Below are 27,355 nucleotides of genomic sequence, written 5' to 3'. Positions count from 1 at the left end.
GCTTTTTTGTTGACCCTTACTTCTGGCCATTTCGTGTAGTGGTCAATTATAGTCATTATATATTGTAAATCATTCCCGTCAGACACCGGTCCAATTACGTCGATACCAATCATTTCCCAAGGCATGGATGGGATTACTATGTCTTGGTTCTTCATTTGTTCCTCCAACCATACACCTCTTGTTATTTTGTTGGAACTTTCCCTTACATTTGCTCATTTGCTATGTGTGACTCATCCATTTCATTTGCTTTAGTGTCATTGTTGGTCTTGGTAGGCATTCTACTTTGAGATTCTGCGTAGTCGTATGCGTCTGTCGTACTAAGCACTGGCTCACGGCTGTTAGGATCCAGCTTGATTCCTAGACTTCCTTGGTCCATCCATCCAAGTACAGATGGTCCTACCTTTGATACATAGAGTTTACATTGACCCTCTCTACTCTTGAATATAAACCAGAGAGTCCTGTACCCTAATATTTCAATTGGTTTTTCCTCAAATGATTTGATAATTATGTCCGGTTCATTGAGTCTCTCACCGATCACCTCCTTGAATTTAGCTTTCCATACCTTTTCATTCACGATGGTGTAAGGTGAGCCTTGTCATGGTACACATCGGTTTACTTGTCTTAGCACCTTTTCCTGTTACCTTTGCTTGTTCTTGTTCATCTTCTATGTTGAGGATGTACATGTTGATGTCTTCATCTGTGTCATCGTCCAACTCATCTTCTTCGTCTACCACTGCTTTTACATGTTGTGGTTTCTTCCTATTACATGCCTTGTTGAAATGACCAATTAGTCCACAGAATGTGCACCTTGCTTCACGGGCGGGACATCTAAAATCATATGCCATGTGTGCAGTGCTTAGGCATCGGTAACCATATCCTTTCCCCCGTTTCTCTCGTCGTCTTTCTGGTTGGATATCGTCATCCTTTCTTACAGTTTGCTTGCTGACTTTCCAACTCTTTTGATCGGACACTTTGCTGACCTGGTCACATTCTTTCTTTATTTTTTCGTCTTTCAACACAGCTTTGGCACACCGTCCAGTAAGCTCCGCTTTCTTCGCTATGTCTATTATGTTCTGTAGTGGGTACTCCCCCTTTGCCCAAAGATTATCTTGAATGTTCTCGTTGGAACCTTGCATTACTATTTGATCCCTTATTAGTTCATGGTGTAGTCCTCCAAAACGACAGTTAATTGCTAGATCTTTGAGACAGATACATAATCATCTATTGTCTCCTCCTTCCCTTGTTTCCTATGGAATTTTTTTTATCTGTCTACCCCAACACAAACTGTAGGTTATAGTATGCGTTTAGGTCATCAATTGCGTTGGAGAACACATCACCTTCATTTCCACCTCTTGTTCTTTTGTTTATGGAATTATAAACCTTTATTCCTCCTGCACCTAAGTTGTGCATTAACATCTTGTACTTTTTTTTCCGGCTTAAATTCTGCATCTTCTTCAATTGTGGAAATGTAGTTGAGGAAATAATCCCTCCACTCTTCCCACTTTAAAACTGGTACACTACCAGCACGCAGAAATGCCTCAGGGGGTGAGAGGTTCCATATACATCCTGTAGCTAAGTCACTCATATTCTTATATCTGTTGTTTTTATATGAGTAAAAGGGTATAAGTGCACGTACACTCACGAATACACAGCGCGGCTGCTGCTTGTGCATACGGCCATTTCGCACAGCAAAGTCACAAATACCTGTTTGCAGCAACTACACCGGAACAAAATCACTCGATTCTGATGATACCGCGGCCATCTTAGAACGTCAATATTAACGATCCTATTGGTCACCCCGGGGATTGTGGAACACGTAGTTCCTATAGATGAAAAGGCTGTTCCCATTCTAATTATAGAACTCATCCCTCATGGTGCGTAGCCCTATTTCTAATTACAGTTCTATGCCCACAGTAATAGTACAGTTTTTGACTGTCAAGCTCGTTATTAATTACATAAACAAAAGCGAGACCATTCTGTTTAAACCCACTGGGTTAGCCGAATGGCCTCGCGTTGCTCATGTGGCCTCCCTCAAATTACGAGCTTGTGTTGATTTCGAAAAGTAGATGGTTTTAGTTAGTCGTTGGGAAACAGGCTAAAGTTAAGAAATCGCCATGCTGGTAGCGATCGTTTCGCATTTGAAGTTATTAAAATCAAGGGCTGTCACAGATGTTTCTATACCAATTGCTTGACGGCAAGATGGGTGATATCTCAACTGGCTCTTTGAGAATAACGTGTTATAATTTAAAAAAAGCAAGGGCAAAAATTTGTGAAAATCCAATGTAAGTTTGCAGATGTATTAACAGAAAGCTACTGTAATGCTTACAGTCGTGCTATTTCTGACAGGTGAATATGCCTGCGTGGGAACAATACTTGAAATTTGGTTTGATCATGTCTAAATACATACAAGCAATTTAAAATGGTTAGGGAAAAGATGGGGGGGAGGAAAAGGGAAAACGAGCATTAATAAATGGGCAGACCATACACATATAATTTACTAAAAAAGGTGAAATTGAAAGAAACTTGGCCGTGCATGCAATACAATTTGAGGTAAGAATATGACAATTATCAAGGATGTGCCGATCAATGCATGTGGCCTAACACGAATACAATTTGAAGGAACAGTAGATCGAGGAACAGGTGCCGATCAATGCGTATGGTCTAGGCTGTGCACGAATTACATTTTATAAAAGGATATTTTGAAAGTTTGTGCCGATCAAAGCGGGTGATTAGTCCGAGCTACGGGGTGGTATAAGGCTGTGAGTAAATTGGAAATGACAGGTAGCACAGTTTACCAAGGAGAGCATTGGGAAGGCGCACACGACATGGTGGTAGCGACGCCAGCACAGCAGTGTTCCTGTAAAAAGAGTAGTGACTTATAAAATACATGCGAAGGGTGAGAGGGCTGAGAACGAACGGCGGTCGGTGGGCCATTCCTTACCGGGGTTAAGGGCTGAACTGATCAACCGGAAGCCGCGGAGAAGACCGACAGTGCAAGAGTTATGGGCTTTGGAAGCCTTGGGATGGAAGGCAAGGAAATTAGCCTTCCGCTTGTTGGGGAAAACAACTTGTGTCTGATGGCCAGCACGCAGGAGGACCTGTGTGGGAAAAGGTGCTTGTTAGTAAATACGGTATGGATACCAATTACTGGCCGCAAATCGATCATGCGTGAAGACGACCTCCAGCAGGGGGGGAGGATTTCCTCGTTGATGGCATTGTCGATGGAACCAACAACGACAACCACTGCCTCGTCGATTGTCTGTGGCCCGTCCTTGGGAGCACCTTTGCCGACGACGTCTATGACCCTGTCGTCGGGCATTCCGTCAACAACAGTCTTCAAATCCCCCTCTAGACTGCCAATATCGACAACAATCACTTTCAGATGTCTTCCGTCGTCGACGGCTCAGAAACAGGACATTAAAAATCTCCAGTTTACCAAAAGGCTCCATGTTTGACATCTTTATCCAAGATATCACCTTTTCCTCCCTCTCACCTTCTGAATACAGAAGAATCGGGAGATGAATGTTTGTTCGGTCCAACTGACAGCCCTTCACAGCTCAGAGTTAAATGCCAGGACACATATGAGGAGGAGGAAGAGACCCATGTGCAGGACATGTCAGTATATGGAACGGAATTACTTTCCAAGAACGCTACCCATATGAAGCTTACGAGGAGCGTCAGGAGGTACGCAGAGATTCCATGCTGGTGCGAACCTCCCTTGTTACTGACCTAAGGCACATGCTCAATGATTATTATAAGCGACTTCCGGATTCTCACGCTCCAGTTCTGCTGACCACCGCCTGTTGCGCAGGAAGAGAGGCAGACTCCTTGGTGCATTATAATTCAAGATGATTACATCGAGATTGGAGCAGACGATCATCCTGAGGAGGATGAGCTCATTCAGGAACTAGACTTAGTTGGCCAGGAATGGGATGATTATGTTGCTCCATCTTTGCCATCGCCTTCCTCTCCTCCAGTGAGTTCCCCTCTGGAAGAAATGAGCAGCTTCCGCGAATTACTGGAAAGGGCCTCTAGAAGATTCGATTTGCCTTTGCCGGTGGTGCAAACCGAATGCTTCCTTTATGATTTTAAGGATCCGGCTAAGAAATCTGTTCGAACCATACCTATTGGGGATTATATATAGAACAAATGTTTGAAGATTATGAGGAATTTTGGCCTCAATTCCAGCTATATTGCAGAGTATAGAAAATCAATGAATCAGAACATTTGTAAAGCGCATGACTCACCCGTGAGGGTCTCAAGGCGCTGAGGGGAGGGGTGCTGCTAGTGCTCGAAGAGCCAGGTCTTGAGTAGTCTCCTGAAGGTGAGTAGCTCCTGTGTCTGCCATAGGAGAATGGGGAGGGTTTTCCAGGTTTTGGCGGCGAGGTGGGAGAACGATCTGCTGCTGTGTTCGTTCTTCGGATGCGGGGGACAGTGGCGAGTGCGGCAGAGCGGAGCTGGCAGTTCGGGGTGTGGAAGGTGAGTTGGCTGTTTAGGTATGTCGGTCTGGTATTGTAGAGTGCTTTGTGTGCGTGGGTGAGGAGCTTGAAGGTGAACCTCTTGTTGACGGGAAGCCAGTGACGGTCTTTTAGGTGGGGTGTAATGTGGCTGCGGCGAGGGATGTCGAGGATCAAGCGTGCGGAGGCGTTCTGTACGCGCTTTTAGTTGGATGTCCAGGCTATCTCATAAAAAGCTACAGGTAGTCCAAAACGCGGTTGCCCGGCTCCTACTGGGTCTCTCTTCCAGGCAGAGTGAGCGGGTCCATCTCCGCCACCTTCATTGGCTCCCAGTTGAGGCCCGTTTGAAATTCAAAACGGGCCTTGTATGGATTGGGCCCTCTCTATCTGCAGAAGCGCTTTGCTTTTTATATCCCTTCTAGGATTCTGCGGTCTTCGGGCCAACTTCTCATCCAGAACCCGCGCTTTTTGCGCCAGAGGTTAGGTGGCTGCTCCTTCACCCGTAAAGCAGGACTAGCCTGGAAAGAGCTTCCTCTTGCTCTCAGGAGGGTTTCTGATCCGGCTGTCTTTAAAAAGAACTTAAAAACACTATTGTTCTGAGCCAATTTTTTTAGAGGCTCTTCCTGCTTAGCTGATTGGTGGGGGTTTCAGGGTAGCAGCGCCGGGACACTCTGAGTAGCTGTGCGCTTTAGAAATGCAGTATAACATAACATAACATTGTAGTTTTTTTAGGAGTTTTGCTGAGGCTCCTGCGTAGAGGGTGTTGCCGTAGTCTAGCCTGCTGCTGACGAGGGCCTGGGTGACCGTTCTTGTTTCGGTGAGGATCCACCTGTAGATCTTGCGGACCATGCGAAGGGTGTTGAAGCAGGGGGACAAGACGGCGTTGACCAGCTTGGTCATGAAGATTGTTGAGTCGAGGATGAAACCTAGGTTGCGTTTGTGGTCGGTGGGTGTTGGTGCTGTTCCCAGTGTGGTTAGCCACCATGAGTCGTCCCACGCAGAGGGAGTGGAGCCGAGGATGAGGACTTCTGTCTTGTCTGAGTTCAGCTTCAGGCGGCTGATCTTCATCCATACTGCGACGGCTCTCATTCCTTTGTGAAGGTTGGTTTTGGCGGTGAGGGGGTCCATGGTGAGGGACAGGATCAGCTGGGTGTCGTCGGCGTAGGAGATGATGTTGAGGTTGTGCAGTCTGGCGACGTGAGCAAGTGATGCCATGTAGATGTTGAACAATGTAGAGCTGAGGGAAGATCCTTGGGGTACACCTCAGATGATCTTGGTGGCTTCGGAACGGAAAGGGGGGATGGGGGCGCTCTGGGTTCTGCCGGCGAGGAATGAGGTGGTCCAGTCCAGTGCTTTGTCTCGTATTCCAGCGTTGTGGAGGCGTGTGCGTAGGGTGCGGTGGCAGACAGTGTCGAAGGCGGCTGACAGGTCCAGGAGGATAAGGGCCTCGGTTTCGCCGTTGTCCAGTAGGATCTTGAAGTCATCTGTCGCAGCGATGAAGACAGTTTCGGTGCGTTGCTGTGGTTGCTGCGGAACCAAGACTAGGATGGATCCAGGATGCTGTTCTCCTCGAGGTAGCGGGTCAGTTGCCTGTTGACGGTCTACTCGATGACCTTTGCTGAGAACGGGAGCAGGTAGATGGGTCGGAAGTTCTTGAGGTCAATTCAAAGCACCCGATTCTGCTCCGGCGTGTTTAATTGGAAACCCTCAACCTGATTCGGTGATAATGGAAGCTGCGCAGAGGCGCTCCAGGAATCGGTAATCTCCTTTTTCGGTGCCTCTAGACAGAGAAGGCAAGCGGCTTGACAGCATCGGCAGGCGCTTTGCTACTATGGCCGCTACTTCCAACAAGGCCTCTAACGCCTTAGCGATTTTGGGGCGATATGACTGTCAGTTATGGTCACATCTTGTACCTCTTCTCGAACATCTTCCCGAAGATAAAAAGAAGGAAGCGAAAGACTTACAGGAATGTGCTAGAGCTTCTTCAGAAGTAATTGACTCCACAATGGATTTGTCTTCGATTGCTTTCAGACAAATGGCAACAGCTGCTGTTTTCCGTAGGCAGGGCTGGCTTAGGGCGATGTCCTATCACCCTGAAATCCAATCGAAATCCAATCGAAGGTTTTAAACATGCCCTTCGACGGGGAAAATGTGTTTGGGAAACACGTGGACGAGAAGCTACAGGGTATCAAGAAAGATACTGAGACGCCACGTTCCTTAGGCACACTGCAACAAAGGCGTTTTTCAGTCCATTCGTGGAGGACGAGGACAGTTCCAACAAAGATCGTCCTATCAGTCATAAAGATTTCAACTTTATTCCCAACAGAATTATAGATCGTAATATGAAGGACCGCAATAACAGTATTTTCGTGCTTCCAATGCGTCGTACAGTCCGCAATCAGCTAGACACAAGCCTTCGGCACGAGACATATCGCAAGACTCCTCAGTGATGTTTTTTGTCCGCCAGCCACCTTATCCCGCTCGGCATATGCAGTGGACGGGGATGTTCGCCTACTCTTTCCCACTGCTTCCCGTCATCCTAAGGGTGCTGAGCAAAATGAAAAAGGAACCATCTAAATTCAGGCAGTTTTGGTACCCAGAGCTTCTCCTGTGCTCGATATCGCCGCACATTCTCTTTCAACCATTGCTAAACTTGCTGTCCATGGACAATGGCCAGATTGTTAATCCTCAGACAAAACCTCTGAGTCTTATCAGCTTGGAACCTCACGGCTATGAATGTACAGATCTAGACATCGCTCCAGATTGCAAGTCCATCCTTCAGCGGGCCAGAGCTTCTTCCAGTAATAGGTCATATTCTGCAAAATGGAAGAAATGTTGCCACTGCTTGAAAAAAAGGATACACATTCTTTGCTCTCGACCCCGGAGCAAGTATTTCCTTACCTACTTCATTTCGCAAAGTCAAAATTGGCTCTTTCATTAATCAAAGTACACCTGGCTGCAATTTCCAGGTTTCGCAGTAAACCGGGAAACCCCTGCTGTGGTCAACGAGAATTGTTAACGAGTTTATGAATGGCCTTTTCGGGGTTTTTCCACCATTAAAGCACCCTGCAGTTCCATGGGAGTTAAACACAGTCCTAACTCAATTGATAAAATCGGCCTTTGAACAGATCCACAAAGCTGACGTAAAATAAGTCTTGTGGAAAATGGCTCTCCTATTGGCCCTCACATCAGCTAGAAGAATCAGTGAGGTTCAGGCTTTCACTGTGGCTGAACCTTTTCTCCAGTTCAAGCTGGACAAAGTAATGTTGAGAACAAATCTTCAGTTTATACCAAAGGTTCCAACTTCTTTTGACTTAAATGAGATGGTAGTGCTCACAACGTACTTTGGAAATTCTTCCACCCCTGCCAAAAGATCATTGCATTCTTTAGATGTAAAGCGATGCCTCAAGTTCTACATCCATAGAACAAAGACTTTCAGGAAATCGCATCCGCTTTTTGTATCTTTTACTTCTCCAAGGAAATGTCAGGCCCTTCATGGAGCAGTGTTGCATGTTGGATCTCTTCTGCAATTATTTTCTGCCATAACAAAGCTGGAAAGCCTCTGTCCGCAAAGGTGTCTGCACACTCCACAAGGAAGATGGCAGCCTCTACAGCCCTTTTTGCTGGGGTATCACTTCCAGACATTTGTAGAGCGGCAACATGGTCTAACGTGCATATGTTCACCATGCACTACTGCCTGGATTCGGCATGGAAAATAGACGCTGTAGTGAGTCAAGCGGTCCTGAGGCATCTGTTCGCTTGAGTTAGTCTATTTATATCTATTACTTCTGTTTTATTTTGTTATTTGGTTTCACAGATTTATATTTTTATGGTCATTTACTTGAATATAATGTTTCATATAGATCTTTATGTTTACGTATGTTTTTAAATGGAATGTTCCTTCTCAGTGCATACAAAGGTCTTCACCTAGTCGCAACAATTTAAAGAATGGCACTGCTTACTACTGATACAAGCATGTGAATCTATGAAAGATTTAATACTGGATACAAACAAGTTACTTACCTGTACACTGTGGTTCTCAAGTATTGATACCTTTCATAGATTCACATGCAGCCCTCCCTCCTCCCCGTCTCGGCTTGCCACTTCTTACCTTATGCTACTTCTTAACCTTAGCACACTAGTGCACAAAATCTGAGGTCTGGTGGCTCTGCTGGGGAGTTGAGGTCTAGGGCTCATCTCTGATTGGTCAAAGTTTGGACCTACATAAAAATGCTGACGAAGGCTAAAGTTTTTCCTTTCCCTTTGGTGGTTTATAATGTACTTTTATAGTACTAATTTCTAACTCCAGCGAGGCTCCCACCATGATGACGGGGAGGATACAAGCATGTGAATCTATGAAAGATATCAATCCTAGAGAACCATAGTGTACAGGTAAGTAACTTGTTTTCCCCCAGACATGATGCCAAGATCCCCGTAAACAACTTTGTATCTATGTTATGCAAAGATATCTGCCTAGTATAAGTGAACAACATTGGATCCCTGCCAGTTTTAGGGATGACAGCGATTTGAACCTCTAACGTAGAGTCTAAGATGATTACAATCTCAAACTATGTGTTATACAGTTGTGAGTTGGGGCGAAAATCTATTGTCGGGTTTCTTGTACAGTAGTGAGATTAGCCCATCCTGACCCAGGGATTTCCCAGGTTTAAGCCTGGCAATACCTGATATAACCTCCATTGGCTTGATGGGTTGGTCTAGTGTTTTGTACGGCTCAGCTGTAACACAAGGCAGATTAGTGACTACACTGGTGACACGAATGCTACTGCAACTATGTGAAAGAAATGTTTTCGATTATATAACCAATGTCAGAAAACAAATGTTATTATCGTAAGTGCTGACTTATATTGTTGCCAGTAATGTATGTAACGGAAAAAATAAAATGCAATGAAGATAGTTTAATAAAAAGGTAGTTTAGTGACTCCCAACTATGTTTGAATTCAAGCTGGGGTTGTGTCCTTCACCTTTTACATATTTGCATTGAACTCCACATAACTCGCAGTACTTCATAGAAAATGTTGAGCAGTAGCTCGGCAACTTTATTGCCTCCATCGTATTTCTGCTTAGTTCTAAGCAAAGCTACTTAGCCTCATCTATGTGCAACATCCAGCCTGTGTTGCTAACAGCATCCTGAACATTTGATCCACATCTGTCTGTTTATGAACTGCCTGAAGTTTCAGAAAGTATGTTTTTTGTTTCTTACTCTACTGTTTCCTGTCTCTTTTCGTCTTTGCTGAGGCCTGTATGATGAGCTACTTATGTTAAGCAATTATCTCTCATGTGCCTGCAATGTTCACTGCCTTTTTACCTGTAGCGTCTTTAATGTGTATCAATTCATTCCTGTTTATTTTAAAACATTGAAGTGGGCAACTTGGTCCATTAATATCACACATTCATCAATATGAGTGCCCTTGGTCAATCACAGGACCTACTAATTTTCATGCAAATTTACAATAACTTTTACTTCCAAATACAGTGGTTCAATTGATCAACATTGACTGCCAAGTTGTACTCTACCAAGTTGTAGCCTTCTAACCTGACTTGTGATAATGTAATTCCATTGCTGCTCTGTCCAGAGCATCTGCAATCTGCATATTCAGGTATATTTTAGTTTGCTGATTCCCTAACTTAGGAGGGAAGACATGACTCCTGTATCAGCAGTGTATAGATTGAACTGGATAGGGGCAAGCATCTCTGGCACACTGTTACTGGGCAGCTCACTTCTTTCTATTGGCGCTCCCATTCTAACAAGTTTACATAAAAAAATGACCGTTGACCATCTTGGAGTGGTACATTTTATTTACAGAACAAAAAAGCCAAAATTACCTCTGTTGTATAGAGATGCATGAGCATGTATGGACAGCTGTCATGGAATGCTTTTCCTTATGAGAGTAAAGCATTCCAAAATGGCCTCCCATGCATGTGCATGTGTGGTGATGTATTGATGAAAATTATGGCTTGGTTTTTTCATAAAGTAAATTAAGGCCTTTTTCAAGATGGTTTCCTGTGTGTGTATGGGCATGCATACACGTCACAACTCAACCGCAATCATTTTCAACATTTCTTGTTCTATTTTTGCCATGACAATGCAAACCAGCATTGGCAAAACAGGTAGCTTGTTATTCACATTTCAAAGGCTAGACTCATTGATTGAGCTAATGCTATTTGCTTTTACTTTGTAGACCCCTAGTTTTTCATTAACACTGTTGAAAAATGAAAAGGGTTTTTGCAAGGCTACTTTGTTCTCTCAAAACACTTGGACTCTCATGTTGTACCTGAATTAAACCTGGCTTCAATTCATTAACAGAACAGTATTCTAATGTTTCAGGACTTTGTGGACCATTTTCACGTTTTGTTGAGCCGAAAAGTTCTCCCTACTAAACCTAACATCCAGGATTTCTTCTGGAAAGGAAAGCATAGTCCAGACGATTACCAAGTTGGGAGAACCATGGTACGTATTTCACATTTCACTGTATGTGAAGATGTTGGGTTTATAATATGTGCCCTAATGTTTTTCAGCGTAATGCCTGTTTATATTAGAATGTTAAAGCCTTTACATGTGGAAAAAAGCACAGAGTGGGTGGATATAAATTAAAATGTAAGGAGACATCGTGGACAAACAATTATTGTTGTGTTTCTCACTGACTTTTAGTAAATATTTACAGGTCTTCATGAAGGAGAAGGAACGTCAGCGACTACAGGATATGCTGCACCAGGAAGTCTTACAACGCATCACTCTTCTCCAGCGGTGGTTCAGAGCCAAGCTATGCCGCAGGCATTTCTTAACTATGAGGCAAGCAGCCTTGATCATACAGGTACTAAATAGTGCAACTGTTATTTTTTGTATGTAATTTGTTTTAAGACCTTAATGGCTTATATATCCAGTGCCCAATATTGAATAGACCAGAATTGGTTGGAGCTGAAAAAACCCTATTTTACAAAACAAGGCTGTAAAAATTACCCTGTTTAATTTATTTGTTGTATTTACGTACAATAAACACCACATAAATATAATGTCAGACCACCTTTAAGAGGGCTACGGGGCAAGCAGGAGCTACTGGGCCCAACCATGGGGGTTGAGGTCTTTTACTCTTGTGGCCTAACTTACTATAGTTCTCAAGCAACTGGGCCAAGTTACCCCTTAGCACTTGAGACTCAGTAGTAGCGTGTGTCGTAGAGTCCAAGGCTCCTTGCCTGGGGCGAGCTGAGGCTCAGAACTCAAAATACATTCAAAAGTGGCAGTAAATGATTGTCCAGTCATATACTTACTTTTATGTAAAAAGGAGGATTTATATATGAACACAAAGTAAAATACAACAGACACAAACTCTACACACAATCCCCTTAGCTTATGGCACTAGTGTTCAATAGGCAGGTCCCTGAACCCCGCTTCCCTCTCACTAATGGTAGTGTTTATTTCCCATTCACTATAGGCCTCATTCAGATTAGGTAGTACGAACCTCAGGAGTCACACTCTGATTCTTCCAAAGTCTACACTGTTCCAGCTACCGAAGCGCTATGTGTCAGAACAAGTTCCTGCAGGGCCTCCGCCCCAGTTATCAGTCCTACTGTTTTTGAAGGGGTTGCTCTACTAGAGACTATGAGCGTTTCACTCTCAGATGTCTCCGAGAACTGAAGCTGCTGCTGACAGTGAGTAGCACTTGTGGCTCTTCAGGGGCAGCAGCTGGTCGTCACAGCTCTTCCTCTGATGAAACGGAAAGTTCCTCTGATTCGTCTCACAGGTTGAGAAGGGCGATCACTCTGGTTCCGATCCTCAGTCTGGGCTCGGCACACACAGGTTACCATGGTGGCCCCTCCTCTCCATGGCAGTGGAACCAGGCCTCGTTCCTCTTTCTTCATCCAGGCCCCCTCTGAGATTCGAGGACAATGTTCTTACTCTGCATATGTGCAGTAGCCCTATCCGCACAGCAGTAACTTTCTCACCAAATTGCCCCCCTCTGACATACGGGGTCGCTGACTTCACTCCGCACACAATCTATGGCCCCATTGGCATAGCACTGATGCCCTCTTTACAGCGGCTCCCTTTGGCATCTCTCCTCTGCCTCACAGTGCACAGCGGTCTTGGCAAGCAGGCAGGCAGGGCCTGGAGCCTCAGGCTTCAGGGGCAGGATGTCTTTAAGTCCCCTGGGTGATGTCCCCTCACCCAGCTGGGAAAATGGCAGACCTTTGCTCCCAGTCTTGGTCATAGGCAGAAGTCTTGCAGTGCTTCTCCTGCTCCACATGCAGCCCGACTAGCTGATTGACAGTTGCCAATTTTGGGGGCCTTGAGCTCCTCTTCTAATAGTCTGTTTTCAAACGCCAAATGTGATTTAGGGTCAGAGTCTTTGAAGTTTGTGTTGGGGGTCAGCTTCTTTTTGAGGTTAACATTCCTCTGTCCTGCTGTTTTTCCAGAAAGCAGTCTTTCACCGCAGGAGCGACCGCAAATCTAATAGCCCAAGCCCAACAACACATGCCATGGGAGTGACTTGATCTTCACACCGGATGTTTTCCCCAGTGATATGTGCTTCAAAAGATTATCCCGGGACCCCAGCCCTACACTTGTTTTCCAGGAGTTCTTTATTAATTCCTTTTAAACAAACATGGAACAGTGCAAGTCTTAAAAGTTGGGTAGCAACACTGCATATAACATTGTGGGTATTAAGAACCTTCCCAAAGCTGTTCAAGCAAGTGGGTAAGCAAGACCTGGAGGGTATGTACCACCAATGCGCGAGACTCTAGCACAACCTAGAGGTTCAGCAGAACATTGTAAAGCAGTCCCACCTCTGTGAGGAAAGTATAGAGGGAAAGCACTGTGGGTGGGGGTGGGGGGGTGGCCGGAGGTGGAAATCGGATGGAAGGGACTGCATCCACTGGGAAACGCCTAGGCTGTCAGATGGGTGAAATAATTATATGTCAGGTCTGCAGCTGAGCATAAGTTGTGTCCAAGGGTTTGATAAGCGGCTATTTGTCTCTCTTGATCTGGAGAGTGGGAATGGAGAAAAAGCAGTAACATATCTGCTCACACTGGGGGTTCGGTATCGCAAGCAATAAAGCGGCCCCACACTGGCTTAAATGTGTGTAGCTTATTGTTTTGTTTATATGTGACTTGTTCATGGCAAGCAACTCGGTGGAGATCAAGTTGGCATGCGGAGTGAGATGCAAAGAGGGTTGTTGCTGCCAGTGGTGAAGAATACACAGCTTAGAGGTGGCTAGTGAGGTGACCAGCCATCAATGTTGATCGGACCACAATTCGAGGAGATCTGAGACGTTGTGGAGAAGGGCAAGTTGGGGGTAGGGCAAGATCCATGCATGTTCATATCACCAGAGCCTTTCCCACACATGATTTGAAAAGGTTGAAAGTGCTGGACTGGACCGCAATATATGTGGGGCTCAGCACTGCACTGCCATGGGGTAGGTGTTTTGTACATTTGAGTTTTAAAGGGGACCAGTAGGTGGGACTCCCAAAGATCATGATCAAGGAGCAAAGATACCCAGGCATTTGGGGTCTTCCCTGCAAGTAGCTGCCATCAGAGTCTGGGCCGGGAGGGAATATAGGACTTTGATAAGGACCCTGTAGAGACCTGCTATGATATTGGCCCAGATCGTCAATATTTAGAGGAAGAGAAGATATTGCTAATTCTACTGGTGTGACACCGCAGACCGAACAGAGACAGTGAGTCAATTGATGGTAGTGCCAAAGATCAGTGGCTCGAAGCCCGAATTCCACTCTGAGTGTTTGAAACGATTTAAGCCGCTCTCTGTTGATAAGTTGGTCAAGCCTCTGCAGGCCACTGGCATTCCAGGACACCCAGTAAAACGGCTGTCCAGCAATCTGAATTGCCTTATTATGCCATAACCGGGACATGTGCGGAAAGGATGAAATGGCAGTTTAAGAGCATTTCTCTTTGCTGTTACGGCCACAATCTGGTTGTAGGTTTTGGCCATGCTGGTAGTAGAGAGGTAGGGAGGAATTCCCTAGCTTGGGATCAAGAAGGTGACCCTCCAGGTGTGCCCAAAATGGGGACTCCTGGCCTAAGTGCCAGACCTATACTTAATGCTTCTCTTATCAGTCCTCTCACCTTCCTGAGATGTGGTCATGCCCCTTTCCAGTGATCTCTCCCTGAATCAAAGAGCACTCTCTGAATTGCACTGAAGGGCTTGGCTCTCCTTTCTCTAGTGTGTGTCCAACCCGGGTCTCAGGAATACAGCAATGTACAAATCTGTCAAGGGAGATTCTTCTACCTCCTCGTGCTCCTCTAGTAAGCCATGGGTCTCCCAGAATTGAAACCAGAGTCTTCCATGTATTGCACCATTCACAGGGACACATAAACACTGCTACTACATACTAACTTTATGTAAGCCAAGGGTAAGTTAAGGACACAACAGTGTAACTTTACATAAGTGATCATGAAGGCCTCCCTCCTGTAATGGCTCACTACACGGAATGATACCACCACTGGGCTCGTGATACTTAACTCCTGACAAAGGCTGTAGCCGTTAACCACTATGAGGATAGCCCTGTGGGCACTCCTCCCAGTCAGGCAAGACCACAGTCTATGAGACGGGCTAATGTCATTGCACAGATGCATAATCAGTGTTCGCATATGACAGCAAGAATCAGCATCTGGAATCCAGACATAGTTGCAGCTGGGACACTCAGTGCAAGGGTGCACATCCATCACCATGCCAGGGCCTTTTCCATCCCAACATATTCAAAAACTAGCTTAACTTACATCTCCTTATATTACCAATTTTGTAACTTATTTGTTTTGTTATGCACAGTAGTCGGGGTTTGATTTGGTATACATGTTCAGCAGTGGCTTTTCATGACCCTCTTCCTCACAAAACAAAAGCAATTGTCTGGCTGCTAATGTTTTGACACTGATTTACAGAAGTACTGAATGCATTTTGTAACATTAGTATGCCTGCAAGTTCAAACATATTTTAAAAGTGCTTAAATTACTGGAGCGCTGTGGTTCAGAAATAAGCATTTAGTGTGCCTAGATCTCGATATGAGAGAGACTTGAACTATTTCATGTCAAACAGTATATCCTAACTTGACACATTTACTAAAATGTGTATATCTCTTAACATTTGACTCATGAACAGGTAAAAAAAGTATTTGGTTCAAGGTTGATGCTGTTGACATGAATTTCAGTGTAGCTTTTGTGATGTGTACATGTAACGTGTAATCCTGTTTTTTCCACAATATCAGGAGGGAGGTGTCACAGTTACTTGTGATCAGGAGAGCATTGTATTTCATTTGTATTGTAGCGGTCTTTGTGCTGCAGTATGATCTGCAGCCGGAGTAGTAGTCATACAGAAGGTGATTGGTGTTGATTTGATTCTGATGTTGTATCTACTTGGGCAGTAGGTGTGGGGGAAGTTAAAGTCAGTGAGGTCTGCAAGAGACTGGTTTGGGGGATGACAAGTGTGTTATGCAGCTCAAAGGAGTGGGTATCCGAGTAGAAGCAGCCTTGTTGTTGATGTGCTGACATTTTTGGGGGGATTCATTGAAGAAGAGGTTGATGGCTTATGGATGACAGTGATGCTTCCTCTCTCCTTATGTGCAGTCTGAACTTTGGATGTTTTCGTTGGTAAAAAACAAAGAAAAACTACGATGTGTGAGAATGTGGAGGTTAGCAATATTTTTATGGTGAACGGTGTGTCGAACGTATGATTGATGAAGAGTTCTGAGAGTTCCAGAGCATTGAGTACTGCAGAAAGTGAGCTAAAGAACATGAGTTGGGGTAGTGTTAGTTTAAATGTGGTGGTTAGCGGTATGTGTAGGAGGTTGGGTCTGTGATTAGAGATTGGTAAATTGGGGTACATTGGAGTGGAATACAGTAGAGTGGGGTAACTGGTGTGAAGTGGAAAGGCGCAAAGTGGTGTGTTATGTTATGGAGTGAGAGGAGTAGCGTGGAGTTGTGTGGCGTGGCAGAGTTGAGGGGCCTTGCAGAGTGCAGGGGCATGTCGTAGAGTTGTGTTGCAGAATGGAGTGGCGTGGCAAAGAGTGGAAGGGCAGTGAGTAGAGTAGCGTAGTGTAGAGTATGCCTGGTATGGTACTCCAATCAAACCACATGACACCCAACTCTACCTCACTCCAGTCCAATGTAACCCACTCCACCACACGCTAATCTACCCCACCCCAAACTACTCTACTCCAGTTTACCCCACCCATTCTGCCCCCCTCCAGCCTACCCCAATCTATTCCACTCCAATCTTCCCCCCCCCTCCATCTTCCCTACCCCAATCAACACTGTCCAACAGCACTCATATCACCTCCACTCCAATCTACCACACTTCATTCCCTTCTACCCTGCCATAAACCACCCTACATATACCACTCCAGTCTACCCCACTTTACTCTACCACATTACAGGCTAATCTCCCCCACTCCCCTCTACTCCTCTCCACTCCTGTCTACCCCACTCCACTCCTGTCTATCCCACTCCAGTCCGCCCCATTTCACTGCACTCCAATCTTCCTCAAACTGTCACCCCATTCTGTCCCACTCCAATCTACTACTCCACTCTATCCAACTGCAATCTACTACACTCTACCTCAATATATCGCACTCCACCCCACTCAAATCTATCTCATCCCAGACTACTCCACATCACTCCAGTATGGCCCTCTACACCCACCCTAATCTTCCCCAATCCACCCTACTCGTCCCCAATCTACCCCACTTCACTCGACCCCAATTCAATCCACTGCACTCCAATCTACCCTACTCATCCCATTTCAACCCACCTCACTTTAATCTACCAGACTAATCTACCCAAGTCCTTAACTGCTTTCTACCCCACTCCACCCACTTCATTCTACCCCACTCTACAAGTCAACCCCACTCCACTTTACCCCAATATACCCCATTCCACGCTACTCCAATGTACCCCACCCACCTCCGCTAACATTTACCCATTCTGAGCAGCAGCCACACAGGTGTACACTATGCATAAAACACATTGCCAAAGCCAGCGTTTCGGTCCCAGGTAGGCAAACAAGTGACACTTCATGCAAGCAAAATAAAACCTGGGCATTGCGAACAGTAGAAGGTTGGATGATCTCAACTGTCGGGTAGGCGCGTAGTGTCACTAGACCTCGAATGTATAAGGAGGCCAAACCATGTCTAGCCCTGAACATATAGCAAAAATCCTTAAATAGGATATGCTTATCAACCTTAAACCAGTGCAATTCATGAAGCAGCAGAGAAACTGAAGCATGCCTAGGGAGCCAGAAGAGAAGGCGAGCTGTTGCATTCTGAATTATTTGCAAACGGTGTGTGAGAAGTTGGCCTGGTATATAATGCTCACTAATTCTTAGTGATCACTTTGTACCATGCCAAGCAACCCTTATGATGATGGTTGTAATTCAACCCTGTAGACCAGTTATCCTAGTGGTAACGTGGACAAAGCAGTCTTAGGCTAAACTCTGAAAGGCATGTGAAGCCAGCTGTTATACCATACACAACCCCCTTGAATACTAAATGAAAGGGACACCACACAGATATATATTGAAAATATATATTGATTTATTAACTATAAAATCCCCTGGACTCTTTATGAGCACCGAAGCACAAGCGTTAAATCACAAGACAGTTTAAAATACACAAAGTTGCACAATATGGATGAGCCCTAGGGGCCACCTAAACCATATACTAAGAAAGTGGTATAAGAGATACCAATAGGAAAGGGAACAGGCCTAGGGCCTTGGGAATCGCTGGAGCTATTCGAGACTAGCAATGATTAAGTCAAAAACCAGTTAAACACCAGGCAAAAAGTTTGGGGGTAACCATAGTCAGATATCCACCTTCCTACATAACCCGACCATGAGACAGGGGGTTACCAAGCCAGAGCTGGTACTTCCTTATATGGCCACTTAGGCAATATAGGCTTACCTGGTCAAGGATAGCCGTATCTCCTTTCGTTTGGGGGGGGGGGGTTATGTAGGAAGGTGGATATCTGACTATGGTTACCCCCAAACTTTTTGCCTGGTGTTTAACTGGTTTTTGACTTAGTTGGCCTGGGATCCTGCTATTCAGGGCCCCAGGCCGATTGCTCTCTCCTTAAAATGGACTCCAGTACCTTAGGTGCATAAAACAATTGGAATTGGTTCACCTTATAGGCCCCTGTAACAGTGTACCATAGGTACCCAGGGCATAGGTGTAGCCAAGGCCTACCAGGGGCTGCAGCATGTATTGTGCCACCCCTGGCCTGGCCTCCATATTTGACACAACTTGCTGATCACTCAGCTGGGGTAAGTTGGTGTAATCACCTCTTGCTTAGATATAGTATCCCTATATCTAACCCTAAACTGGACACATATGTTCCTATCAGCCACTCCTATGGAAGGCCTCATCAATCCTGGAGGCAGAGTGCTTGGAAATATGTGAGAGGGTGCTCTAGCGTGAGCTGAGCCTATCTGCAGCTGTCGGGAACCACTCCCTAAGCTGTTCTGGGATATTGCCATACGAGCACCACCCCAGACAGGGTTTTGTGTATTGGGTAGGACAGGGCTGAATAGATTGAGACATGCCTGGGGCACACAAGGTGTCCCTGTGCATAAGCCAGCCCAAACCGGTTCTGGGGCTTTCCAGCCCCAGTCCTGGCAAGGAGCTGGACAAAGGAAAGGGGGTCTAACCACCCCCCTTCCTGGTCCCACCCATAGGGGAGGGACCTAGCAGGAGATCCACCCCTCGGATTGGAATAAGAGTGGGAGCAGTGCCAATGCAACTCAGATCATCCTGAATCAACTTTACACGAAGAAGAAGACTGGACTTCGACATTCTGCTGCACAGAAGACTGAAGAGAATCTCCCTTGTGGCCTAGGAGTGGCCACCCTGTGAACACAGGTACCAACCAGCAACTCGACGTCTGCTTTGCCGCCGCCTCCAGCCGGAGCCCGAGCCCAGAGCCCGACAAGAACCAGACTCCCAGACCTCTCAGAGCCCGATCCACAGTCCCTGCAAAGAAGGGACCCGTGGAGGCACCGAGTGACGTGGGACCGGACCTCTTGGAAGACACTCGAAAAGCTGACTGCGCAGCTTCAGAGGCATCCTCGACGTTGTGCTTTGGGGACTGAGAACCCCCACCACCGAGCAGCCCTTGCACCGAAGATCAGCCCTCCAGCATCTCCACGATCTGCGTGGGGCCCTTTTGCATTGTGCCACTCGACGCCCCATCCCGGCCACTAGCTACGTGGTCAGCGGCCATCTTGGCGACGAAACCGACGATTTACACAGCAGGTCTGGTTGCTCCAGACCTAACCAAGCTCCTGTAAAAAGGAGCACCCGCTCTGACCTTGCTGGTCCGAGTGATAAGCATCTTTCAACTTCTGCGTGGCTTGCATTTGCCAAGGCCTGTTTGCTCCGATCAGGTCGCTGACACCGCCAACAGCGAGAAGCCTACGTGGGACAGCTCGTGACCGACTCCTGGACGTCCTCGACCCCGGGAATCCACGTGGCTGCAGAAAGAAGCTACCCGACAACGCCTGTGTGCACCCGACATCGCCTGGTTCCAATCTGGTTCCACGGTAGTCACTGGCTAGTGACTTTGAACACTGTCCCCTCTGCTTTCAGGTCTTCACATCTTCAGATCCACCCTTGGATCCACCGGAACTCTTCACCTCGAGCCGCCTGCAGCATCCTCAGCTCCAAGCACCATCGACCAGCGTGACGAAACCCGACACTACTTCGACCCTGTGCACCCGCTTCCTGTGGGTGAGGTAACTCAGCTCCGCCGGTGCTCCTGCACTGGTACACATCTCAAGGGCCTGTGTCTTAAGTTTCAGCTCCCTAGGTCACTCGGAAGCTTCCTAACTTTCTAACTTTGTACTTTTTACGCACCATAGACTTTGCATTGGAAAGTGCGTGCACTTTGAACACTGCACCCGAGTCCCGTGGGCCTTTCCCGACTTAATCATTGCTAGTCTCGAATAGCTTCAGCGATTCCCAAGGCCCTAGGCCTGTTCCCTTTCCTATTGGTATCTCTTATACCACTTTCTTAGTATATGGTTTAGGTGGCCCCTAGGGCTCATCCATATTGTGCAACTTTTGTGTATTTTAAACTGTCTTGTGATTTAACGCTTGTGCTTCGGTGCTCATAAAGAGTCCAGGGGATTTTATAGTTAATAAATCAATATATATTTTCAATATATATCTGTGTGGTGTCCCTTTCATTTGGTATTCAAGGGGGTTGTGTATGGTATAACAGCTGGCTTCACATGCCTTTCAGAGTTTAGCCTAAGACTGCTTTGTCCACGTTACCACTAGGATAACTGGTCTACAGGGTTGAATTACAACCATCATCATAAGGGTTGCTTGGCATGGTACAAAGTGATCACTAAGAATTAGTGAGCATTATATACCAGGCCAACTTCTCACACGGTGGATCAAAGATTTGTCTGCGCCCAAGTTCAGTACATTGCTGTAATCCAATCTGGATGTCACCAGAGCTTGAATCACTGTTCTCTGGGCGGACGGAGGAATTAGCAAAAGGATCTTCTTGAGCCACTTGAGAACAGAGAAGCAGGTGGCCGTGACCTTGAATACCTGTGGCTTCAGGGAGAGATTGTTGTCAATAGTGAAGCCGAGATTCTTCACCTTAGTCGCCGGAATTGGTAGCGGCCCAAGAGAACCCAGCAGTGATTGGCTCCTAAAGTTCAGGGTTGTTTCCCAGAACCAAGACCTCAGTTTTATCACTGTTAAGCTTCAGTTTATTTGTATTTATCCCGAGGAAAACATTCATCAGAAAGAGATGGAGTAAGGAGGGATAATGATTCTGAGCAGCTGATAACGAAAAGATCAGCTGAGTATCATCAGTGTGTGAAAAGACGGTGAGCCCAAACTTCTCAATTATATCTGCCATTGGCCGAACATAAATGTTGAAGAGCAGTGGGCTCAAAATGGATCCCTGAGGAACACCAGAGGTCAGAGCTAATGTCTTAGATCTTACGTTTGCTGAGGAGACCCGGAAGGTGCGATCTTTAAAGAGGGAGGCCACCTACCGCAATGGCAAGCCTTCTATGCCCAAAGCCTCAAGTCTATCTGCTAAAATGTTATGCACTTCTGTATAAAAGGCTGCACTTAAGTTTAGCAGGTTGAGAGCGCTCCTTCCACCAGAATCGAGCTGTTGACTACAACTTTCTGTGACTCCACGAAGAGCAGATTCGGTACTGTGTGCAGCCCTAAAACCGGACTGTGACACAAGAAGTAAATGATGGGTCTCAACAAATGAGTAAAGTTGGGTATTAACATGCCTTTCCAAAATCTTGGAAAAGACAGAAAGAAGAGACATTGGATGAAAATCTGACCAATAGGAGGGGTCCAGATCAGCTTTTTAAACAAGGGGAGAAAAAGGGCATATTTCTAGTTCTGAGGTACAAAACCATCACTCAGAGAAGTATTGAGGAGTTTAAGAATCAGTTAGGCCAGAGTCATCTATAAGTCTAAGTTTTGCAGGAGGATGGGGATCTGGCGGGGAACCAGACTTGATAGATTCTAGTATATTGTGTAATGACGCCATGTCCAAAGAGGACCATGCTCTAATTTTGAAGGTTCCTCAGGTTTATTAGGCGCAAGGTTCACTTCCTGGTGTCCATCCGACCAGGCCACAAACAAAGCAAGACTCTGTATTTCAGTTGCGTGTGCAGCTAGTTGACAGTGAATTGAAACAACTTTGCTTTGAAAAAACTTAGCTAACTCGTCGCACTGATGTTGGGAAAGAGTAAGTGGAGGCAGAGTGTTGCAAGCTGCCGAGAGTTAATTAACTACTTTAAAAAGAGTCTTCTGACAATGTTGGGAGCTAGTGTTCTTCTCAGTGAAGTACGTAGCACATGCTGATTGACAGAGGGCATGATCATTTTTCAGTGCTGCCGCATCTATGGACTTTGCCTCAGTCGCATAATGTTTCCTTCATTGTCTTTCTAGAATTTTACAATGTTTTTTTCCGTGTCTGAGGGACTCAGTTAATTAAAGAGCAGAGGATGCATTCAGCACGTCAATTTAGACATAGGTGGCAGGATCGAATCAGTGGCTCCTGTAAACCATTTGTGCACAGAGATTTGGTCTGGTTCAGGTAGAGAGATCAGGGCAGGCATTCTGTTATGAAGCAACATTTTTTTTTTAAAACCTTTATTATATCGTTCAGCAAAAATTACAGAAGTAGACCTACAACCACAGGGGCCAGACACTACATTTAGGCAATACGTATCAGAAGTTCCAATAACACAGCTTTTTAGCCGGCAACCCTGAGGTCCGGCAGCGGTAAAGGATATACGGTGCATTGAACACATTACAGATCGCATGATGTTCACAAGGTTTCGTTTTACATTTAACCCCCCCCCCCCAGGAGACAGGATAAAGAAGCACAGGATATCCGGAGCCACACATTCGAAGGTAAAATAAAGGCGGGTAGGTGTAAGAAGGTAGTCACGGACCAACTTTAAAGGAACAATAAAGACGCAAGCGCTAGCAAGCTCAAGAGGGGTGAAGAACAGAACAACCGATCTCTCAGCTCAGCCAGCCACCCTCAGACCCCGCCCACTCGTATACTTCAGGATGAAACAGAAAGTACTGCTACCGGACACTGCAAGAAGAAGAAAGGGACCATAGAACAAAACAAAGGAAAAATAACAAACCCCCCTCACCCTCCACCCTGCACCCCTGCAATGGCTACGGCCTACCCCACTAGCAGCGTGCCTGTCGCCCAGAAGAACACCCGAAAAAGAGAGAGAAAGAAAGAAAAAGGGGCCTTAAAATAAAACAAAGGCAAAATAACAAACACCCCCCCCCCCACCCTGCACCCCTGCAATGGCTACGGCCTAACCCACTAGCAGAGTGCCTGTCGCCCAGAAACATCCCTAAAAAGAGAAGAGAAGCGGAGGAGGAGAGATAAGAACACACTCCCGGACTCCCTTAACCCCCACCAGATGCGACCACCCCGAAACACGGTCAAAATAGAATGCAGCGAAATATAAAATCAATCCGGGGAAGTATGATACACACTACCCGACTCCCGTACATTACAGGTCACAATCCAAGCAGCAAAGTCAAATATTATGCCGAACCCTAAAAAAACACAAGTTAACCCTGGCCGGTACGATTCTTCACTGGAGCACTTATAACCCAGACCACAACAACAGTGAAAGAAGCAGAGCGTTCATAAAAGTTCAAGTCAGTACGAGCGAATCGAAGAAAGGATAAAAGTTCACGATATCCACAGAGCAAGTGAGGAAAAGCGTGGAAGGATAAGGAAACTCTCCGATAGCCACTGGTGACCTTGTTGAGGCACTCAAGATTGTCCATGTTGATGTTTAGCGGGATATGGCTCAAGCAGGGGGAGTTAACAATGTTCACGGGCACGCGATCTATCCTGTAGGGATCAGCAGTGCACACGGAATCCGGCTTCCGCACAGGGTCCTCGAAGTTGAGCATACAATGTTCTATGGGTATTACAACTGGCTGATATGATGCCAAAAAGTCGCCGTCCGGTCTCCAGCAGATATTGTCCACTGTTGCAGACCGTGCCTGGTATTTGACGATGATCTGCGAGTGGAGCGCTCCAATGGCCGCCATTACGGCATGCAGCGATGGTGTGCCTTCTGTCCCCTCCATCTCCTCTCGCGAAGCGACAGAGCAGGATATGAACCCCGGAGGTCGACTACTCCGGGGTAGCAGGCACAACCGGAGCAGACAACAACAATGGATGCCCTCACCTCACGATTTCTACACCTCCGCTGCTAGTCAGGGCTCCGGTCCGTCACCCCCGGGAGGCTTACGGTGTGTCCGGGCGTCGGATACAGGACCGCAGCAGCCGAAGAGTCACGCTGCAGTGTCTGTGGTGTAGACGGGATACTAAATCGTCATTGGAAACAAGTAAAGTGTGTCTCCGTTCGGGAAACGGGACGAAGCCCAAAGTCCACAGCCGATGTTGTTCAACTCCAGCCCGGATGGGTTGGAAATCGAGGCCCCGGCTTCCACGCTGAGTTAGGCCTAAAATGAAACACGGCGTATCTTCGTCACCCGATGAGTTAAAAAGTTCGGGATTGCACCTTCAGAGTCAGCCACTCCTCGTGTACACGGGAGTCCGGTGTAAAAGCAGGATAAGTTGCAGGATATACGAGCTGCTGGCAGAGGTCGGCGGAGCCGGGAGCTTATGCAGCCATCTTGCTTGCTAGCGTAGCTCCTCCCCCATGAAGCAACTTATTTAACTCCACAATGTTCCTGGCTTTAGGTTTCAGAGCAGTCCCGAAAGGGGAGTGGAAGCAACTCAGATATTAAAAGGCACCACAAAGTGATCCATCCCACAAAGTTGTAGAGAAGGTGCGGCAGATAAGGTTATTAAGTTGGTAAAAATAGGTTCCAGAAGGTGCCCCGCGACTTGAGTAGGTGCAGAGTTAAGGAGTTAAGGAGGGTGAGATTGAGAGTGCCCAAGTCATCGTCAAAAGCCGAAGCTAGGTAATTATTGGCGTCTTCAAGCTGAAGGATGATATCACCGAGCAAGGTCAAATTGGCTACCCGCTGGGATACCCAGGAGGACGATAGATTAGTGCCCCAGAGAAATTGTTTTTAGGCGAAAAGGAGAGAGTAAATAGAGGGCTTCACAGTTAGGACTCTGGAAGTCCTCTATTTTACACTTTAGATCTTTTTCAAGATGGATGGCGATACCTCTGCCTGTTCTGTGAGGTCCATTTATCCCCATCAGAGAAAAATTGGCAGGAAGTGCTCAAATAACATCAGGTAAGGAGCCCTCATGAAGCCAAGTTTCTGTATGAAGTACCAGGTCTGGACTAACATCACAGAGAAAATTAAAAAAATGTAGCTGGTGCTTGGGGAGAGAACGGCAATTTAAACTGAAGCACCGAAGTTTTTGGAGTGGGAAAGGATCAGCCCGACAACTGTTGATTTTCTCAGGCACAACCTCTCTGACCTGTGGTCCAAATGCAGCCCTAGGCTGGGTGTTAGGGACGCGCACAAACTGGCAGAATGTGCAAGAGGGTGGGAGATTGCCCGGACTGAAAACCTGAAAATTTGTATTATGTATGCCTTAAACTATGTATGTTATCTCAGGTAGCAAAGGACCTGGGTTCCTATCCACTGGCCCGACCGGACGCAAATGTGCGCAGACTGGCTTGCCTTAGGAGAGCCTATGGTACGTTCGCTCAACCATCTTTTTTAAGAGCTGGTGAAGAGGCAAATAGACCGCTCACCGTCCCGAAGTAATCCCAGGCCCAGAAGGGGTGCAGTCATGTTTTCTCCTCCCTCCACAAAAATAGACACACGAGCAGGGAAACACCAGCAGGTAAGTTCAATAAAATCAGTATCGAAAGGTTAAAATAGAGCCAAGAAACACAGAACAAGGGTAAATATTAAGCTGAGAAGCGGCAGCAAACCTGCATCTATCTTATGGCGCCCCCTATTATGTTGTTTTAATACAGCCTAAAAATATATATATGCTTTATACTGCAAGCTTTATACAGCATATATGCTTCAGCTGCGGCACTCTATGCTGAGGTGCCCATGAAGGACATCTGCCGTGCAGCCATGTGGAGGAGCAGTCATGCATTCACAAACCACAACGCAAAAACTGACGCAGCAGTGGGCCAGGCAGTGCTGAGAAACCTGCTTCATTAAAGGTCAGCCTGGATTCCCACTTTTGTTATATATATTATAATGTGTGCATCATGCTATTCTGAGTTGAAGCATGTGAATATATAAAAGATCCAATGTTACAGAAGAAATTTCTTACCTGTAACTCCAGTTTTCCAACATTGGCAGTTTTTATGTATTCACGTGCGACTCATCCTTCTCTCCGGTCATAGGCTAATCCAATATTATTCACATACTTTTGCTTTGAAATCTAACTAATGGTGGCCTCTAGGGGGAGTAGGAAAGCTAAAGCTTCCACCTCCAGTTTGGGTGTTTTAAAATGAGATGGAAGTATTACTAAATGTACAATTTGTTTCAGGCTTATGGCCTTTTTACACTTGTTACTGCTGTTTTAATGTACTGGGGATTTCCAACCTGAACTGCAGTCTATCCCTTTCTTTTTTCACATTTGGAACAGTGTGTGAATGCCTTCGGGCTTCACGACGTGTCCCTCTTGTGCGCGTCCCATGTCGGCGACAAACCTTCACCCAGTTTGCGTGTGGTGTCTTGGTGGGCACCGGGACTCAGAGAGCTGCGACGCAGGCTGGCACCTCCAGCCTAAGTTGTGGCGTGGGTGCCGGATGAAATTGCTGTTGCCGCTCTTATCCAGGTCGGTCTCCTTTCATCGTCCGTCCCCTGCCTTGGAAGCAAGGAACCGCCGGTTTCGTCTGTGACATCATCTTTCGCCACGGCCCCAAGAGTGTGATTCACCGGCTGGTAGGTCCTTCTGTTTATCTCCAAGGCCTTGTCCTCCTTTCGCAGTGGGCGCCTGCTCCCTCCAGAACATGCATCCACACCTGTCGCCTCTCTATTCGCCGTTTCCTGGCGTGAAGGCGACTAGGGCTCAAAATGACAGCCTATACTGTGACTCTGCAGGCTTCTTTGGCCCTTTCTCCACCTCCTGAGACGTCCGCGGATCCCTTGCCCGGCGCCGAAGATCTCGGCTCCAGGTCGTAGGAGAATGGCCCCGGCAGGGCTCCCCTCTTCGGCGTCTAGGGTCCCTATCTCACCGCAAATTCCTACGGGGCTCCCTGTGGTGTCGCGGGTGATCGCCGGGACCCCGGGTCCCCCTCGGCCCTCTGAGCAGGCAGCAGCCTCACCATAGGTTGAGCGGCGCCAGGAGCCTCCCTCCTTGGCTCCGATGGAGTCACCGGTAGAGGCGTGGTCTTTGGGTGCTTTCCTGAGTCCTTCCTCTCTCCTCGACGTGGGCGGCTGCTCCGTCCGGGGC

General features: G+C 46.6%; 1 protein-coding gene across 5 annotated transcripts in view; it reads left to right on the top strand.

The window, feature by feature from the left end:
• Positions 1-27,355, top strand: part of MYO9A (myosin IXA) — a 1,208,318-nt gene that overhangs the window by 802,112 nt on the left and 378,851 nt on the right. For all 5 annotated transcript variants that reach the window (XM_086959231.1, XM_086959230.1, XM_086959229.1 and 2 more), the window contains 2 exons: positions 10,804-10,926; positions 11,141-11,290. In XM_086959231.1, coding sequence (XP_086815357.1) covers positions 10,804-10,926; positions 11,141-11,290 — 273 coding nt within the window. The remainder of the gene's footprint in view (positions 1-10,803; positions 10,927-11,140; positions 11,291-27,355) is intronic.

The sequence above is a fragment of the Lissotriton vulgaris genome, chromosome 2_2 (genome assembly GCF_964263255.1).
Source record: "Lissotriton vulgaris chromosome 2_2, aLisVul1.2, whole genome shotgun sequence".
Lineage (NCBI taxonomy): Eukaryota > Metazoa > Chordata > Amphibia > Caudata > Salamandridae > Lissotriton > Lissotriton vulgaris.
Note: the sequence above shows the minus strand (reverse complement) of the source record. Positions and strands in the feature narration are given on the sequence as shown.